The sequence below is a fragment of the Pseudorasbora parva genome, chromosome 2, assembly GCF_024679245.1.
Source record: "Pseudorasbora parva isolate DD20220531a chromosome 2, ASM2467924v1, whole genome shotgun sequence".
Taxonomy (NCBI): domain Eukaryota; kingdom Metazoa; phylum Chordata; class Actinopteri; order Cypriniformes; family Gobionidae; genus Pseudorasbora; species Pseudorasbora parva.
This window is the reverse complement of record NC_090173.1, coordinates 15,134,279-15,152,852: the sequence shown is the minus strand read 5'-3', so window position 1 is coordinate 15,152,852 and position 18,574 is coordinate 15,134,279. Positions and strand designations below refer to the sequence as shown.

Here is an 18,574-nt window from a genome sequence, read left to right as displayed (position 1 = left end):
CATTGCACACTGTAAACATAATCAAAGCTTTGAAAAAACGCGAAGAACGGGACCTTTAACTAACACTTACCCCATCTTTAATACAATAAAGAATAAAAAAAGAGAACAAACCAACCATCTGAAAGACGTGAAGGAAGCAGAAGTCCTCTCCGGCCTAGCTCCGCAAGAGCCAGGCAACCTCCATGCCAGGCATTATCCGTTTCCTGGAAACTGCAATATGCAGAAAAATACCTCACTATGTATTTAAAAATATACTTCATTTCACATCATCACATCTCAGTTATATCATACCACACCTGAAACACTCTAAAACAGACTCAACCACTTCATCTGCGAGCTCTTTAGGTAGTCTACCAGTCACCCTTCCAATCCTGCATGTGGTCAAAAAGAGAAAGACCAGTTGAAAAGGATTCATTTTAGTACCCCAAGGATTATTACAGAGAACTATGGCATTTAAATAGGGCACTCTCACACCATGACAGACCAAAAATGTATTTCATAAACTTGACTGTTCTTACCCCTTTGCAGAAGACCATCGCACTATTGTCTCTTTGTCTTTCAGACCCACCAATAGTTGCTCTGCAAATATGAATAAGAAAATTAGCAGTAACAAGATAGCCTTAAACAGACATGAAAATCCGCATGGAGACTTACCAATGACATTCTCTACCTCCTGAGGAATGTCATAGTCTTCCTCCTGACTGACAGCCTCTAGATCAGGTTTTGTATCCTCTACACTTCCGGTGACAGAAGACTGGGACAGGTTCACTGCGAGTGACCGACTTCCTCTCTGGTATCTGGATGCAATCATAAAAAATGCTTACACTTTTGAGCAGGTCTCGTTTCATTTGAGGTTTTTGTCAGTCGGTCACTCCTCCGTTACCTCCATTTGGCTAAACGTGGTTTTAGACAGGTCAAGCCAAGTCTCTGGACAACTTTTACTCCCAGCTTGCGCAGCGTGGCCTGGTTACTTTCAGCTATTCTCTTCTGGTTCAGGCACTGAAGCACTGGGGGGGCTGCGAACGGAGGGGGTCAGGTAAATATGAGTGAACATTGATCTGTTTTGTATATTTTGGTGTTATAGAGACCAAAAAAAAAGCCCTAGAAGACATATACAAACCATACTGCAGGAAGTCATCACGTTTCCCATGCTTGAAGAGCTGGGCCTGGTGAGAAATCAGCACTTGATTAGGATGGTTGCAGTGTTTGCTAACCTGTTGTCATCTTTTTAAACAAAATCTAAGTAATTCTGCTTAAAGTGCTGCTGAACACATAGCCCTGGTTGGAAAATACCGAACTAAGCCAGCTACCCATAAAAAACCTTTTGATCAGTACTTTATCTATATATATATCATTAGGTTGATGTGGAGTCAAATTTATTAAAATTAATTAAACCCATTTGCAATGCGTCTTGTAAAATGCTCAGTACAGTTACACTTAATGCCAGCAGCAGTATCTTGTGATTATTAAGTTTAAAAGCGCACCGCACAAATTTCTGCTCCCTGCCTTGTGGCACTTAAAGCATATATGCAAATCTTTGATGGCAGTTTTAGCACCCCAGGCGTTTCCAACACACAGAGCCAGTTTTGAGCGCCTCGGGTGACAGTGACATGCTTCACAAAAGAATAACAGCTGCAGGAATGTTTTCACAGCTCTCTGGACTTTAAACCATGCAGGATGTCACACTGAAAAGAAACCAATTCTGATAAGGATCAGTCACTAAAATGAACAATTACAAGCATTTGAACACAGCAGTAACTTCTGCCTCTCTCGCATAGTATGTGTAGCTGCAAATCAAGCATGAATTAAAGGCTTAAGGACCGTTCACACCGATAACTACATTAGTGTCAACACCAACGGACAATATTGTTCTGTTTATTATAAGCACGCGCTGCAGTTATGTTATCTTCCGCTGTGCTGTTATCATTACAGTTGTAGCGTGGACTTGCCTATTCTCATTGAATGAGAATGAGTGACTATTCAAAATAGTATTATTCAATTATTAAAGTTTTTCAAACTTTATAGTATCATCCTTGGAGTAAATGAGCCCTAACTATTTGACTGTAACTTTGACTATTTAAAGCTAACAAGTCAGCAAGAACCTGAAAGTTGAACCCTCAAAATTTTGCTGAATTAATAATGCATAATAAAAATAAAAAAAAATTAATATACAGTTAACATACACGCGCACACACAGACACACACACACACATATATATATATCCTCCTGGGACATTATATTTTAGTGAGTTTCTGTGACATCATACACGTCACAGTTTTGAGTCAGGATGTCCTTTATAGAGCACATTCAGGGCTTTGCACAGATACCAAATGTTTGGAGGTTTCACCAGGATAACAACAACTTCTTGGTCTTTAAAAATGGCTGACCTTAATGTTAAGCACTCTTACGGAAATATCATAATATTTTGTCATTATAATTTAAATCTGATTAATTTTCTTATTGTTTGTTATAAATCAACATCTCAGGAAAATGCTATGGGCTTTCTAATCAAAATAGGACTTTTTGTTACAAAACAGGGCATTGATTTCATAAATGTCAACTGTAGAGGACGCCAGGACTTGAATCATGTTTATCAGGCATTTTGGAGACACAACAAGTTAATAGGAAAATAAATTACACATCAATATTCCTATGAAATATTACATACTATTATGAAAATGTTGCCAATTGTTACTCCTATTATTACGCTTCTTTTTTTCATTACATTTTTCATTTCAGAACACAATAATATGCTAATTAGATGCAGTGTATCGATACATTGTATTGAATGGGAAAATCCAAGTATGGCCATTTTACCGACATATATTGCATAAAGATGGTATGTAGAAGCATTCAGTTATACATTTATAACATAGCTCAGAATCATCTTTAAAAAAAGTTTGTTTTAAAACAATCCTAAAACTTAAAAATGTATTCGTAAATTAAAAATTGTTTTTGCCTATACATGCAATTTCATTTCATTAATTTTTTTTAACAACTGAGTCCTGGTGTCAACTACACATATCATAACATATCAATACAATATAATTTTTAAAAAAAAATAATGTGTCCATCTGGTTCTTATGCTCTAAACAATCTAATGACATGAAAAAATACAAAATTCGAAAAACTTTTTATAAACACACACACACACACACACACACACACACACACACACACACATGCATCTGCAACCATGCATTTTATGTTTATGCACCGTTGCAACTATTCACTCAAATTTTATACATAAACATTTTTAATAATGTATTAATGAATTAAATTAATGACATGTAAATATTTTATTGTTTGAAATTCCAGGGGGATTCAGGTGAAATCACTTAATTCACCTTAACTGTCAGAAAAAAACTGGGAGCTCATGTCCATCAAAACCAAAAGAAAAGTGCTTCAGACATTTTCAGACAAGAAGACAAAAATGCATGACATAGTATTTAACTGAGAATCATCTCGGATTGTTTCTTCCATGTTCGAAAATCTGATTTCTCATGAGAAGAAAGGGAGGAAGTGGAGGATGGACACAGCCCTGTATATGTGAGATAAACAGTGGATTGGAGGCTCACCAGGGACTGCAAAGCTCCATCAAGGGCCACGGTTCCCTCCATGGTCAGTTCACTGGTCTGAGAGATGGTGGTCAGACACCAGTCCAGAAAATCACCCAGACGCTTCTGCTTCACATCCGGACGGGTTACAAACCTGTGCAGATAATACAGAGCTTTCAAGCAAAGAGATCAGCTAAAAGTGTTTAAACAGTGCCCTCTATTGCTCAGTAGGTACATCTGACAATATACTGCAATTAACACCTACTTTTGGATATTTTAAGAGCGCCATGTACCTGAAATCAACATGTACCTGCTTATATAGTTTAATACATGGAGGCTCATAAGTGATGTTGCAAATTAAATCAGTGTTTGGAAAAAAGTCATTGAAATTAACTGTCTGAAAATAACTTACAAGCTCAAAGGCTGAGTACTAAAGTGTAAAAAATGAGAGTCACTATTAAATTAACTGTCTTATAAAAATAGGAATGGTGAATATTGTATTGTGTTTTTCTTTAAAGTAAAAATAAATAAAGGCCAAATAAAAAAATAAAAATAAAATTGTAATATTTACTCTTTTCAGGGCTCTCCACGGTGAGCATGTCGGTCACATTTGCAACAGAAAATTACTTTTACACTGCGTGTGACTGGAAAAAAATGTGACTGGAAATACTGCATTTGGGGCTTGGGGCAAAAATGCCACCAAATACATACACATATATATATATATATATATATATATATATATATATATATATATATATATATATATATATATATATATAAATATAATTGGTGGCATTCTTTTTTTTCCCCTGTATGAGTTCTTGATTTTAATGTTTCTTTCTGTTTCTCAAAGTATTGGCATGATTGTAAATGTGATAGTGATATTGTACAAAAGTCCAATAAACAAGTTGGTATTAAGTGACTTAAAGCCACAGTATTGTCTGTTTTAGCTCTATTTTGTGAAAATAGTTTCACACAAAGCCACACCAGAACTGTTCAGCATCTCCAAGCAACCTATGATTCTTGAATGGATGAATCTGCGTTTTTAAGATTGAATGAATGGCTCGTATATTAAGCCTTGCCGCCACCTACTGGCGGATTTATTTTCATATACTTTGCATAGACTGTTTTCATTTCAAATATCCAACTTTTAAAGTTACATTTTTACATATTTCTTAATTCATTCATACAATATTTACCAATGTCACAGTGTAAAGGGAAAGTTAATATATATTATTGATCAGAAAGTGCTCCTACATTTGTTTACTGTACTCCTATTTTTTCTTGTAAAGACAAATGTTAGCACAGAGCCCTGCTGTTGCTTAATTTATGTGAGAAAAACCATTCAAATATTTAAGCCCAATTCTATAATAAGCACACGTATAGTAAACTAGTAAGTCACATAACATGTTACTTAACTTACTTTGATACAAGCACTGATGCAGCATCTCGAGATTTGTCACTGACTCTCAGAAAGGACTGAAAAAAAACAAACACACATATACATTATATATATATATATATATATATACCACAAAAGCCAAGTTAAAGAGTTCACAAAAAATATATATATTCTGATATTAAATCCTCTTCCTCATATTATTCCAAACCCATAAGACCTTCATTCATCTTCAAAACACAAATGAAGATATTTTTGATGAAATCCGAGAGCTCTCTGACCCCTGCATAGACAGCACTCAATGGACACTTTCAGGGCTCAGAAAGACATCAGGAAACATCGATAAAATAGTTCATGTGACTTCAGTGGTTCAACCTCAATTTTATGAAGCGACGAGAATACTTTTTGTGTGCAAAAACAAGCAAAAAAATAACTACTTTATTCTACAATTTCGTTCTGGCCTGTGTCCTTCTCCTACGCTGTTTGCGATGCCGGCAAACGCGTCGTGGTGCTCACGTGAACATCATCGGCTGCTGTAGAACTTGAACCTGAAAGTGACTATTTACTACAAAAACTGTGTAGGAGACATAGCACATACTAGAACAAAACAGATAATAAAGTAGTTATATGTTTTTTTGCTTATAAAAAGTATTCTCGTCGCTTCATAAAATTAAGGTTGAACCACTGGAGTCACATGGACTATTTTATCGATGTTTTTACTTCCTTTCTGGACCTTGAAAGATGAACGAAGGTCTTACGGGTTTGGAATTGCATGAGGGAGAGGAATTAATGACAGAATTTTCATTTTTGGGAGAACTAACCCTTTAAATGAAATACATATCAATAGTAAAACTGGCAATAAATGAATTAACAAAATAAAAAAATTATAATAATACACTTTAACCAGCCTCATTAAAATTAACACGTCGTCTAAGGTGGTCTGTGATTGTGGGTGTCACCTTGGCAACAGCCAGAATACGATCCATTATGGTCTCTCTGTTCAGCCCGGGGTCAGCGGACAGGTGGCCATCCAGACGGGACAAGTCAAAGGGAATGAGACATGTCATGGACAGCCAGAGGAGGAGTATGTAGCGTGTTTCCCAGGTCTAATACAGAAACATACAGTTAATAACTAGATGATGTACAATGTTTCTGCTGTGCCGAGGATAGATTACAAATAACACATTTTTCCAGACATAAATGATGAACTGCCGCAACTAATACTACCTAAAGCTATTCAGTGGTAATTTTTTGAACTCAATAAAACGTCAGACAGACGAATGTTAGAGCATTAAGTATGAAATGAGAGACTAGACAATACAGCAGTATCAAGCACAGTACTTCTGAACGCTTGCATAAGTGTATACCCACCTGCTGAGATATTAGTGTGAACGCTGTAGGTTTGAAATGTAAAAATATTTTGGACTTGCTGTTGTTTATAATATCAGCAACTATCTGAATAATCATCTTGATATTGTCAAGAAAAAAAATATAAAATCACTGTTCTTCAATAATTTCTGAACATTTAATAAACAAGGCATGTGTGTGGCTCTTATATGTTTAGCAAGCATGGTCATTTTTTTATATATAAATAATTGAACTTGTCAGATCTTAAATAAACAATTAAAGCTGCACTATGTCACTTGTTTTCCGTCCCTCTCTAGAGGGCGCCTATTCAAAACAAAGGCGTAGCTTGATGAAGCCAAGTATGAGCTCAGAATCTTGGGACATGCGGTCTTCACCTCACAGCTCACACCTCACACATGTTGATGGATGTGATTATTAACGTTACTGTAGTGTGAAGCAGAGCAGGACCGAGTGTTGAGGAGCTGAGCAAGGCCGCTGGAGTGATTGTTATGCAAACACACGCCTCGCGAGCAGCGGGACTTTTATTATGACGGGACACAGTCGCCGGCGCCATTTCCTCTTTTCCTGTCATGAGTATGAGGTAACGCAGCTCTGTTTATCATATTAGACACATTTAAGTGTGTTTAAAATGATGTTATGACGTTACTCTGTGCTTTCGCTCAGCGGCTGCTGTGACACTTGTTCACACTGCTAAGAGTAAAAGCGCTTCTGCTGAATAAAACCAGAAACTGAGAGTAACGCAGATATGACGCCATTGATAGACGACTCCCTCAGACGTCCCGGCTCATTGGTTAAAATATAAATTTTCTCACGATTTACAAAATAGTTGGTAACGTTTGGAATATTGGAAGAACTCAATTGAACAAAATGTATAACACATGCCTGGTGGTTTTTCGATATTTTACAGATTTTTTTTTTTTTTACATAGTGCACCTTTAAGCATAACAACTTTATGTAATTCATGCCCAGACTAACATTTTTGTTTTTTGAGTCTTTGGCCCACTTACCTACTTGCACTATTCTTTTATTAGAAGTGTATTTGCTTGTTAAATAATGAAAACGTACAGTAACTGTTAGACCTCAAAAATTCCTTCCTATGCCAAAAAGAGTATTTACTGAAACCAAGCTGTAAAAAATAACCCCTTCTGAACTGCAACTTTCTCACCTTAGACAGGTGAATGCATTTGTGTATGCAGTGTTTAAATAGTTCCACAGCTAGAAATAATGTCTTGTTTAATCCTAAGCATCAGAGAGAAGGCACAAAACTGATACAAAACTTACATTTACATACCCGGATACAAACCCTTTACCTATAAGCAAGTAATGAAACTGTGGAACCAACTCACCTCAGTGTCTTTTTGGTCCTGTCTGCATAAAAGATCCAGAACTGGCTGAACGTCCGACACCTCGTGGGGGAACAGCTGCATGAAAATCTTGTAGCCTCGGACCTACGGAAGCACCAGAAATTCAGTCACAAATCTCCCTACCATGATTTTAGAGAGAGGATAAGTCCAACTTCCGTGCACCGTCTTGCCTTTGAGATGATATAGAGGAATTTGAAACAGAGATGGACTAGCAGGGGTGGCGACTTCTCATTGCGGATCATCTCTAACAGCATACTCAGCATCCACCCTGAGCAACAGCAAATTACTGCATTACTAACAGTGTTCAAACACAGAGCACAATCATCATGTCCATCACTGCTATTTTACTTTCTCTTACCCAGATGAAGGTCCAGAAGATGTGGCTGCTCCTGGTAACGATCCATCATAACTGCAACAGCAAACAAAAGCACAAACTGACATAATCTACAAACATTTGTGAAAGAATAGGTCACTCGTAGGACCTCAGTGAACTCAAGCGTGGTACCGTGATAGGTTGACACCTGTGTAATAAGTTAACTTGTGACATTTCCTCACTACACAAAATTCCACAGTCAACTGTTAGTGGTATTTAAAACAAAGTGGAAGCAATTGGGAACAACAGCAACTCAGCCATGAAGTGGTAGGCCACGTAAAATCAGAGTGGGGTCAGCGCATGCTGAGGTGCACAGCTTCTGCAGAGTCAATAGCTACAGACCTCCAAACTTCGTGTGGCTTTCAGATCAGCTCAAGATCAGTGCGTAGAGATCTTCATGGAATGGGTTTCCATGGCCGAGCAGCTGCATCCAAGCCTTACTTCCACCAAGTGCAATGCAAAATGTTGGATGCAGTGGTGTAAAGCAGGCTGTAATGGGACTCTAGATCAGTTGAGACGTGTTCTCTGGAGTGACCAATCACACTTCTCTGAATCGCAATCCGATGAACGAGTCTGGGTTTGGAAGTTGTCAGGAGAATGGGACTTGCCTGACTGCATTGTGCCAAGTGTACAGTTTGGTGGAGGGGGGGGGGGGGGAGTATGGTGTGAGGTTGTTTTTCAGGGGATGGGTTTGGCCCCCATTTCTAACGAAAGGAACTCTTAATGCTTCAGCATACCAAGACATTTTGGACTATTTCATGCTCCTAACTTTGTGGGAACAGCTTGGGGAAGGCACCTTCCTGTTCCAACATGACTGCGCACCTGTGCACAATGCAAGGTCCATAAAGACATGGATGAGAGTTTGGTGACCTCAACCCAATAGATCACCTTAGGGATGAATTAGAGCAGAGACTGCGAGCCAGGCCTTCTCGTCCAACATCAGTGCCTGATCTCACAAATGTGCTTCTAGAAGAATGGTCAAAAATTCCCATAAACACACTCCTAAACCTTGTGGAATGCCTTCCCAGATGAGTTGAAGCTGGTATAGCTGCAAAGGGTAGGCCAACTCCATATTAAACCATACAGATTAAGAATGGGGTGTAAAGGCAGGCGTCTCAAAACTATTGGCAAACTATTGTTAACAGACAGACAGACAGACAGACAGACAGACAGACAGACAGACAGACAGACAGACAGATAGATAGATAGATAGATAGATAGATAGATAGATAGATAGATAGATAGATAGATAGATAGATAGATAGATAGATAGATAGATAGATAGATAGATAGATAGATAGATAGATAGATAGATAGAATTCTTACCGACAAATTTCTCAATGGTGGTCTCTCTGCTGACCGTGTCGTGATGGATGTCGGGTAAACTGCTGATGAGAGCTCGAGCCTCTGCGCTATCGCTGAACTCAGACAGGACACACGCATGAGCCGTCACCTCAGACTCCTCTCCATTACACACTCCCTCCATGGCCGACATGATCTATCACTGCTGTCTCTCACTGACCAGATCAAAATGCGATGAACGTGCGTATTGAGGTTTGTTTAGACTGACTTAGACTGAAGGATCTGTGACTGATTCAAGATGAAGTCGCAACCGCTCCTTACAATGACGCACTCAGTTCTCTTCAAACTCCAGCTCATCACTTCTCAGGTTCTTTAATACGCTGCAAAACTTACATTAAAAGCAACTTCAGCTGTCTTCTTCAAAATACTGACATATCGTCTTACATATGACATAATAAGAAACGACCATAAATGCTTTTAGGTGCACCCCGCTTATTATTATGATGCTCGCGCTGCATGTTAACGGCAAGTCGCGAGGTTCAAAAACGCGTTTTTTTTTTTTTTTTCAAGTTTAAAGTCCTTTACACCTTTAAGGGGAAATATTGCAGTAAGAAGCATTAATAAATATTTAAAAGAAAGTACTAATATTTAGATGCGATTAATTCGCACCTTTAATTTATCTAGAATGTTTTAAAACTTGTATTCCATTTTTTTTTCTTGCCAAAATAACTTGTTGTCTAAAGGAACAACTAATACGGCCAACCTAACTAGCTTCAGCAGCATATATATATATATAGAGAGAGAGAGAGAGAGAGAGAGAGAGAGAGAGAGAGAGAGAGAGAGAGAGAGAGAGAGAGAGAGAGAGAGAGAGAGAGAGAGAGAGAGAGAGAGAGAGAGAGAGAGAGAGAGAGAGAGAGAGAGAGAAAATTCCGCCACAGCTCAAGTTTTTTCCACTAAAATTCTTGGAAAGATATTTTGCAGTGTTTCATCAGCAGAACAATCCAAACACGAATAACAAACCCACTGCAGAGAAGTCTATCCCTCACAGCCTCATTTCCATTAAAACATTATATATATTTCTATATCCACTGAATTTTCCAAATCAAAATTAGCTCACTGGATTTTACATTCATTTATAAAATAATAATAATATCGTTGTTATTCAAATCCAAGATTATTGTTTTCTTTTTGAACCGATTGACAAGGTCATATTTGTAACTTGCGAGCATATTTCTGAATCTGGTAATCAAAAACACACAAGGTTATTTTTAAAGTTTTATTTGAATGTTTATACATTATGCAACTGAAGCTGAAGAGGCTCTCTTCAAAAGCATATTTATGCAGTAAAGTTATAGTGCAATTCGCAAAAAGGGAATGATGCATGAACTTATGTTTTTGCCATTGCATGGAAACATGCATTTACTCACAGTTTTATCTTTTAAAATATATAATATATAAGAAATGTATAATTTGTGCAAATTATTTTAAGACAATGTAATTTCTCATCTTGTCAATGCATATCAATTAGACAGGTAATGTTAGATTCAAAGTGTGTGGTGTTCATAAATGAAGACTTGGAAGGGCTCCTTCAATGGAGAGCATCTACTTTGTTAGATCCTTCATGATCTTTAGAGAAGAGCCCCTGTAACCCCCACCAAAATGATTCCAGTGGTTCAGATAGTGGAACAGCTGGTACAGTTGCTGCCTCTTTGCAAACCCAGTGCTCTTGGGGATCTTCTCATGGTATGCATTGTGAAACGAGCTCCCAAACCCACCAAACATGCCACCAATAGCCAGCTCGTACTCCGAATGGCCATAAAACGATGCTGGGTCAAAGATGATGGGACCATCAGAGCATTCAGCCACATTTCCTCCCCAGAGGTCTCCATGCAGCAGAGCTGGAACCACCTCTACGCCAGTGAACAGCTCAGGGATCTTCAGCTAAACAAAGAGAAATGGGAAACATTTGTGTGCCGTACATATACAGCAATGTATACTTATATGGAAGTTTTGATTTCCATTGTATTTTTGTCCATTCAATTTAAGTCATTGAAAACCAACATTCTTTAAATCAGCACTAGGTAACTTTTCAACCTTCATAATATATTTTTAAGACTCTTGTGATGATAAATCGACTTACAATAGGTTAAATGACACGTCTGCCATAGCCTGATGGGGTCTGTATCGTTTTTAATCGTACTTTTAAACTTCGGGTTTCGGGTAGTAACCCGAGAACAAAAAGAACTACAAAATTCGACTGCTTTAAGGCATATACGTCACTTCCACCAACACCCACACTTCCTTACATTCAGACGTGCGAGCCCAACTTTGTTCGTCGGATAATATAGTCATGTCCGAAGCAGCACAGACAAATAAGAAAGAAAAGGTTTTGTTGGAGGAAAGCAATAAGAGGAAATGAAAAAGTGATGGGATTAAAGGCAGGACGAGGATCAACATGTGACCAGCGTTTGCTCGTCGGCGTGAGCTGAAGGAGGCGTGCCCGACCGATGCTGTCATGCTTGTTACGGTGATTACCTACCACTCAAACATTGAACTGAAGTATCATATAGATTCTGTAAAACGGTAACCAATAGACTACTATAATGGCGCACGCCGCACCACTGTATATATTTTTACAAAACCCGCCCCGCACCCGCGACCATTAAATAGACATACGGGGTCTGCGGGTTATGAGACGACCCACGCATCACTAGTTCAGGGCTATCAGGGCTGTCATGTCAACAAATGCACGCGCGATGGCATCCCCTGATGTAGGATGACAGATCTTACGACAGTAGTTGAGGACATTATTTTTTCCCAACTGTAGGGGGACCCCGAGAGCAAAAGTTGCCAAGTGCTGCTTTAAAATATTGTTATTTTAAGTTCCACAGAATGGATCAACATTGGATCAACATGAGGGGAGTAAATGATAACAGAACTTTAATTTGTGGGAGAAATATCAATTTACACTTTTGAGACAAAGCCTATTATCTTAATTTAAATGTGCAATAGTTACATTGTAAATACTAGAGTTAGTACAAAGTAATATTAATTAACTTCATGTACTTGCTATAGAGTTACTGTTAGGGTTTGGTTAAGGGAAAATTACATCCTCTTTGTGGCCTTATAAACATGTAAAGATAAACATGTAAAGATATAAATATTGATCTTAAATACACTAAGTAAACCCCAGCGCTCAAGATACTTAATTGGTTTGAGTATGACAAACTTAAATCAAATAAATTAGTAATTAGTTCACAGCACTGACATTCTTCAAGTAAACTGAACTGTTTTATTGTTTTGAGTTGTATGAACTCAGGATTAACGTTAAGTTGGAGGTTTAGTAGTAAATATATATTATTTGTAAATTTAGAAGAATTTCTGTTAATGTGGGTTTCTGTACTGTCATGGTGAGAAGTTTGGTTGAGAGCAGGTAAGTTACATGTTTTAAAGTTGCTCTGCTCATTCAGTAAGTGCTATTGATAACATTTTAGCGAATTAGCCATGTTCTGAATTAGTTTGCTATAGCTTTTAAAATAATTACTTAAAGGGTTAGTTTACCCAAAAATGAAAATTCTGTCATTAATTCCTCACCCTCATGTCGTTCGACACCCGTCAGACCTCTGTTCATCTTCAGAACACAAATTAAGATATTTGTTGACAATGGTTGAAATCCGATGGCTCAAAAAGGCCTTCATTGACACCAATGTCATTTCCTCTCTCAAGACCCATAAAGGCACTAAAGGCGTCGTTACAAAGCCCATCTCACTACAGTGGCTCTACAATCATTTTATGAAGCGACGAGAACAGTTTTTGAGCAAAATAAATAAATAAACAACAACTTGTATAGTAATGGGCTGATTTCAAAACAAAGTTTTGTAATGTTATGAATCAGTTTATCGATTCATGATTCGGATCGCCAAGTGACGTGATTTCAGCATTTTGCCGTTTCGATACGCGATCCCAATCATGAATCGATACGCTGATTCATAACCGTTTGAAACTTTGTTTTGAAATCTTACCGGTGTCAAACGACATGAGGGTAAGTTATTAATAACAGAAAAGTACATATCTCATGTGAGTTAATTAGCTAAATCTTTTAATTGCTATTAAAATGTATGAGTTAGCAAACTCAGTACTTCTAGTTAGGACCAATAACATGCATAAGTACTACAAACTCAAAACTTGATAGTTCTGCTTACTTAAAATTGGGAACATCATAACTGGTTACCTCAAATTTATGGTTAGCCCAACTTATTCGGTTTTACAGTGTAGGCTATATTTCATCATGTATACATGCCTATCAGTAAAAGAGCAAGAAAGGGTGTGTTAGGTCAAGCTGCGAGGTAGCTCTACATAAAGATGCAGGTACGCAGATGTACAGCTGGCTAATCAGAGGTCAGTACCCAGCAGGCAATTCTGCATTTAAAAAACGTCTAATAGCCATCCAAACACAGCCCTGTCGTCTAGGCTAAAACAAGGCTAACTTTGGGCTGTTAGTGAAAATTAAATAGACATCTAACCAAAACCCAAAAATAGACTAGTCATCTAGAACATGAACATGTCAAAGAAATGAAACCAAACAACTTGTAATCACTGTTGACTTTGCTTACATAATGGAATATCTCGTAAGATATTTGGGCAAAAACGACATGTAACCAAATTCAAGGATATTTTGCCTAGAAGTGGGTTACTCATAGCCGGACTATATCGGGTCTATAGTTACAGAGACAGAGAAATTACCACTTTTGCTAGCTTATATGAGTCCGCAATTTTGTGACGTAATGGCGCTTTGACTGTCTGGAATAAGTCTGCTGAGGAGCTTGCTTCAGTGCGCAAATCACCCATTAAGCTCACAAGCACCCTTCTGAAACCCCTAAAATGACAAATGGGACACCAAGCGGCAACCTCCCCCAGTTTCTGTTGAAACCAATATGGAAGTTACTTAAACTGCAATTCCTCAACGGGCCACTAGGAACAGGCTCCAGAAGAGAGCAGAATCTCATTGAGCCCCAAGTTAAAACTTTACAGCAAAAAAACATGTTTACAGTCAGTGATGGATACACAAATTGTGGTTTTGGTCTATACGGCTAATTTTGCCCTTAATGACAACTGTGAGGGGGGGGGGGGGGTGTTTTTTTTTTTTATAACTTATTCAATTATATGAAGCCATAAAGTTCTGCATAATTAAGGGGCGTGGCCACTTTGAGTGACAGGTGGATAGCTCTTCAGAATCCTATGGGTGACATCACGGACACAAACATCCATTTTTTTACAGTCTGTGGGACACACTACAGTCTCATAGACCAGGGGTTTTCAAACTGGGGTCCGGGGACCCCCAGGGGTCCTCCAGATGGTCCTAAGGGGTCCCCAGAAAATTTCAGAGACTAAAAAGACAGCAAAAATTCATAAATTCTATTCTGTTTCAACTCTAAATATTTCTCTCCTTTCTTGCCATATAGGCTACTTTCATGAATTGCGTATGTTTACTTTGTATCTATCTTGCTCACTGGGATTGTAAGGCAGTATTTTTAACACAGTATGTAAGCTGCTGTGTTAAAAATTATAATAATTTATTGTGAAAGATGCGTATACAAAAACATTTTTAATTGAAAAAAAGGTTCTTAAGGTTTTTACAACCAACAAATTATTCATTTTGGAAACAATATTTTGTAGTCAATAATGTCACACAATTTATCTAACAGTTTAAATGTTTTTTTCATAGGCCTACATAAAAATAGATGGGTTTTAGGAAGGGGGTCCCTATAAAATATTCATCATATTTGGGGGTCCTTGGCATCATAAAGTTTGAAAACCCCTGTCATAGACTATTATTGCGCACACACACCCAGCAGCCATTGTCCCCAAGAAGTCCACAAGAACCAAAAGTGCACATGAAGTGTGCCATTTAGGACAGTGCCAACACGTCTGTAGCGAATGTCATGTTTAGTGAGAGTGATAAAAGAAAAGAGTGTGCAGAATGCCCCTTATATGGACAAGGCTTGGGCGTGTTATATGTAAATTATCTCAGAGGCACTCATTTAGAATACTCTGAATTCATCAACATTAAAACAAGGTTTTGAAATAGGCATAATGTATATGTGTGAATAAATATGTATAGTGTATGTAAATGTTTGCGTGTTATTTTGCTGGAATAAAATTCTGAGTAGTTTGGTTTACTTGGAGTTTGGCCCACAGTTCCCTGGCCTCTCTGTCGCCGTACGACTGCTCCACCAGGCCGAGCTGGTACTGCAGCCTTTGCTGGGAGTAAAAGGACACCCAGTCATCCTGCCAATCGTTTACCTGAAAACCAAAGGAGAGATAAAAACCTCTCATTGTAAATTATGTTTGAATGTAAATCACCCCATTTGTTTTTACGATCAGACACCACACAGAGATAGACTCTGACCTGAGGGATATAACCACAGCAAGTGCTCACGTGAAACCCAAACCTGTTGGCTGTTTCAACCTCAGACTGTCCTGAGCCTTTGCCTTTTTGAACACAGAAATTATGATAAATAATAAATGGCACTGAACAGTCTCTATCAATGCAATATTAATAAGACATTACCAACAGTCTGCTGCTCCTGGTTTTGTTTCTCGATCTGTCTCTTGTTGTAAAGATGCAGGTTAGCTAGTTGTTCCCCCAGTTTTGATGAGTGTCTACACAAACATAACATATTTAAAGATGAGCACTTTCCAACAATGCCTAAAATGTTAATGTGATTTTAGTCCAATTCTCACTCCTAAACAGACTCCATGGGTTCACATGATTACTTATTTAAGCTCCTCATATCCACATGCTCCATTACAAGAAGAGCTCCACTTCTCTCCAGATCCAAGACCTTCACAGGCCTAGGCACTTTCACCGTGTTTGTGGACAGGATCGCTTCCAAGCTTGCCATCTCTCCATCAAACATCCTTCTAGCCTACACAGAGACAGAGAGACAGAGAGAGAAAACATTTAAACATACATTTTCAACATGCCATCATCATCAACATCACAAATAGAAACACAATTACAATATGGTTTCATATTTTAACATTAGGCAGAACTAACTATGAGCAAATACATTGTTTGTTACAGCATCTATTCAACTTTGTTAATAATGTTAGCTAATAAAAACGCAATTGTTTATTGTTCATGGCAGTTCACAGTGCAATAACTAATGTTAATAGATACAAATGTAGTTTTATGTATAAATGCTAAAATGACCACTGGCTAAGATGAATACATGATGTAAAAGTGTTCATTGATAGTTTATATATTTATTTTTACTTTTAGTTATTAGTATTTTGACCACAACTAAGAAAAAAAGAAATAATTACGTTCGATGTAAGTTTTCTATACCAACCGTACTGTACTATAACGAAACAAATCATATTATTGTACCAAATTTGATCACACATGTGTATGCGTGCGCGCGCACCTCGTTCTTGTGGTTGATCTTGACGAACACTCTGCCAGTGTCAGTGTCAAAGCTCTGGCCTTCACTGATGCATCCTCCTCCTGAATGACCAGTGCCCTTCAGAACAGATGTGCCCAGCTCTCTCTTCAGCAACGCCTCCATCTCACTGCACATACACGCTCATACAGCCATACAATCAATATAAAACTGCGTTTCTGCAAAATTGGTTCATAAGCCTACAAGAGCTGAGCTGAGTCTCTGGTGGGATAACAACACAGGCTAGACATGTCAAAATAAAAGTCCGTCTCGGGATGTGAAATCGCAACTTTCTGATTAGTTATTTTGCATGGTTAAAAATAGGCATAGATAGGGTTACAGCTAATATATATGGGGCATTTCAGGGATTTGGTAATATTTCAGTCTCCCGGACTATTTAAAGTTGTTGTTCACCAAAATTAAATATTAAAACGTTTGGCGCTTTAACGGTTAATAAGCAAAACTGCTGCATGTGTAGCTCTAGTTCAGTCAGGGGCAGGGCACTGATCATGGAGTCGGCCCATGCTGATCCTGACTGCTGAAATAGGGAGCTGATTGAGATGCAAGGCAGACCGAGTACAGTTAGTACAGGGGTACATTTGAGACACCTCAAATAACTTGCGTGCACAACAAGTCTGATCTATGATATTTGCTTCGCACATGCATATTAACGTCCTCCTCAGTCGTGGAAAATGTGAAGTCTGGTGCGCTTCTCCAGTCAAGATATTGGTGAAAGTTTTTTTTTTTTTTTTCAAGGTCAATTTTTCATTTAACCACAGCTCTTGCACATTGAATAGCTTCTCATCCTTACATGACTGTTAAAGTTAACTTACATTTTCGTAAACCTTAATCTGTGCTCTGAAAACTGGCATATTGCATGACGTGTCGTAAAATATGGAGAAATATTTCAAGTCCAAACATCAAAAACATTAAATAAATAAAAATTATAAAGTAAGAAGTATTTACTAGACTAGTAAAAATTGTTTTGGGATTTTATTTTAATTTTCCTATAGCCCGTTTTTGCTTAAAATAAGCAAAATAATCTGACAATGGCAAATGGAAGTTCATTTTTGATAAATAAACAAACAAAATACTGAATGGAAAAAAAAATTGAATTCTCATTTTTAAAGGTATTTTACAAATTCAATAAGATTCCGTAGCGGAAGGAAGTAGGTGAAGAAAAAGAGGGTTTTTAAATGTACTTCATTGTTTCATATTTATTTACTTGTGCTGTCGAACTGTTTTATATCACACTTGTAACCATGCAGTGCAATATTGTAGCACAGCTATATCCCACTGCTACTCATAAATTGCTCATTTACGTCGCTCACAACAGACAAGTGACCAATCCTGTGGCAATGTAACTTCATGGATTCTACCAGCACGACTCAGCACAGCTAGACAGTCGTGCCAAGAATTCTGGGCCGAGAACGTTTTGTAATCGTGCTGTACCAGGCTCAAGTGAACAGAACTGGACCCGTCCTCACCATTCTAAGAGCCGACGGTGGCTCAAGTTGAAGAGCGGGGGTACAAGGTTAAATGCCTCAGGGGGAACTCCACTCTAAAAAGTTTGAGAAACACTGGATTATTGTAAATGAAACTCATCTTTAGGTCACAACTGTAAAAGAGTGAGCTGTAATGCTTGAATGAGGGCATTACCATCTCAACAGTGTAAAGGCTCACTGAAGTGCCCTGTGCAGTATTATTCAATGTGTTGACATAATTTCCACTGAAAAAGGAAGACCGGGAAGAACATATTGCA

At 38.0% G+C, this 18,574-nt stretch overlaps 2 protein-coding genes across 2 annotated transcripts in view; both read right to left on the bottom strand.

Annotated features, from left to right (window-relative positions):
• tbcd (tubulin folding cofactor D) overlaps positions 1-10,020 on the bottom strand; it is a 66,076-nt gene extending 56,056 nt beyond the window's left edge. The window contains exons 1-13 of the mRNA XM_067456907.1: positions 9,392-10,020; positions 8,051-8,101; positions 7,863-7,960; positions 7,675-7,776; positions 5,920-6,066; positions 4,985-5,040; positions 3,580-3,712; positions 1,121-1,166; positions 884-1,016; positions 655-797; positions 519-579; positions 297-371; positions 116-210 (exon numbers count right to left, since the gene is read on the bottom strand). Coding sequence (XP_067313008.1) covers positions 116-210; positions 297-371; positions 519-579; positions 655-797; positions 884-1,016; positions 1,121-1,166; positions 3,580-3,712; positions 4,985-5,040; positions 5,920-6,066; positions 7,675-7,776; positions 7,863-7,960; positions 8,051-8,101; positions 9,392-9,560 — 1,309 coding nt within the window. The 5' untranslated portion in view covers positions 9,561-10,020. The remainder of the gene's footprint in view (positions 1-115; positions 211-296; positions 372-518; positions 580-654; positions 798-883; positions 1,017-1,120; positions 1,167-3,579; positions 3,713-4,984; positions 5,041-5,919; positions 6,067-7,674; positions 7,777-7,862; positions 7,961-8,050; positions 8,102-9,391) is intronic.
• A 609-nt stretch (positions 10,021-10,629) lies between these two features.
• fn3krp (fructosamine 3 kinase related protein) lies at positions 10,630-17,077 on the bottom strand. The gene is made up of 6 exons (XM_067428786.1): positions 16,798-17,077; positions 16,145-16,296; positions 15,939-16,030; positions 15,777-15,859; positions 15,548-15,670; positions 10,630-11,308 (listed from the first exon to the last, which is right to left on the bottom strand). The coding sequence occupies exons 1-6, from the start codon at positions 16,948-16,950 to the stop codon at positions 10,970-10,972; spliced, it is 942 nt and encodes a 313-aa protein (XP_067284887.1). The 5' UTR covers positions 16,951-17,077; the 3' UTR covers positions 10,630-10,969.
• Between the last annotated feature and the right edge of the window lie 1,497 nt (positions 17,078-18,574).

Excerpts from the sequence above, each read along its gene's own strand:
- fn3krp (XM_067428786.1), bottom strand. The coding sequence starts at position 16,950 with ATGTGCAGTGAGATGGAGGCGTTGCTGAAGAGAGAGCTGGGCACATCT. Across the intron at positions 16,297-16,797 it reads AGATCAACCACAAGAACGAG|GCTAGAAGGATGTTTGATGG; the intron begins GTGCGCGCGCAC and ends GTCTCTGTGTAG. Across the intron at positions 11,309-15,547 it reads AACTGTGGGCCAAACTCCAA|CTGAAGATCCCTGAGCTGTT; the intron begins GTAAACCAAACT and ends CTCTTTGTTTAG.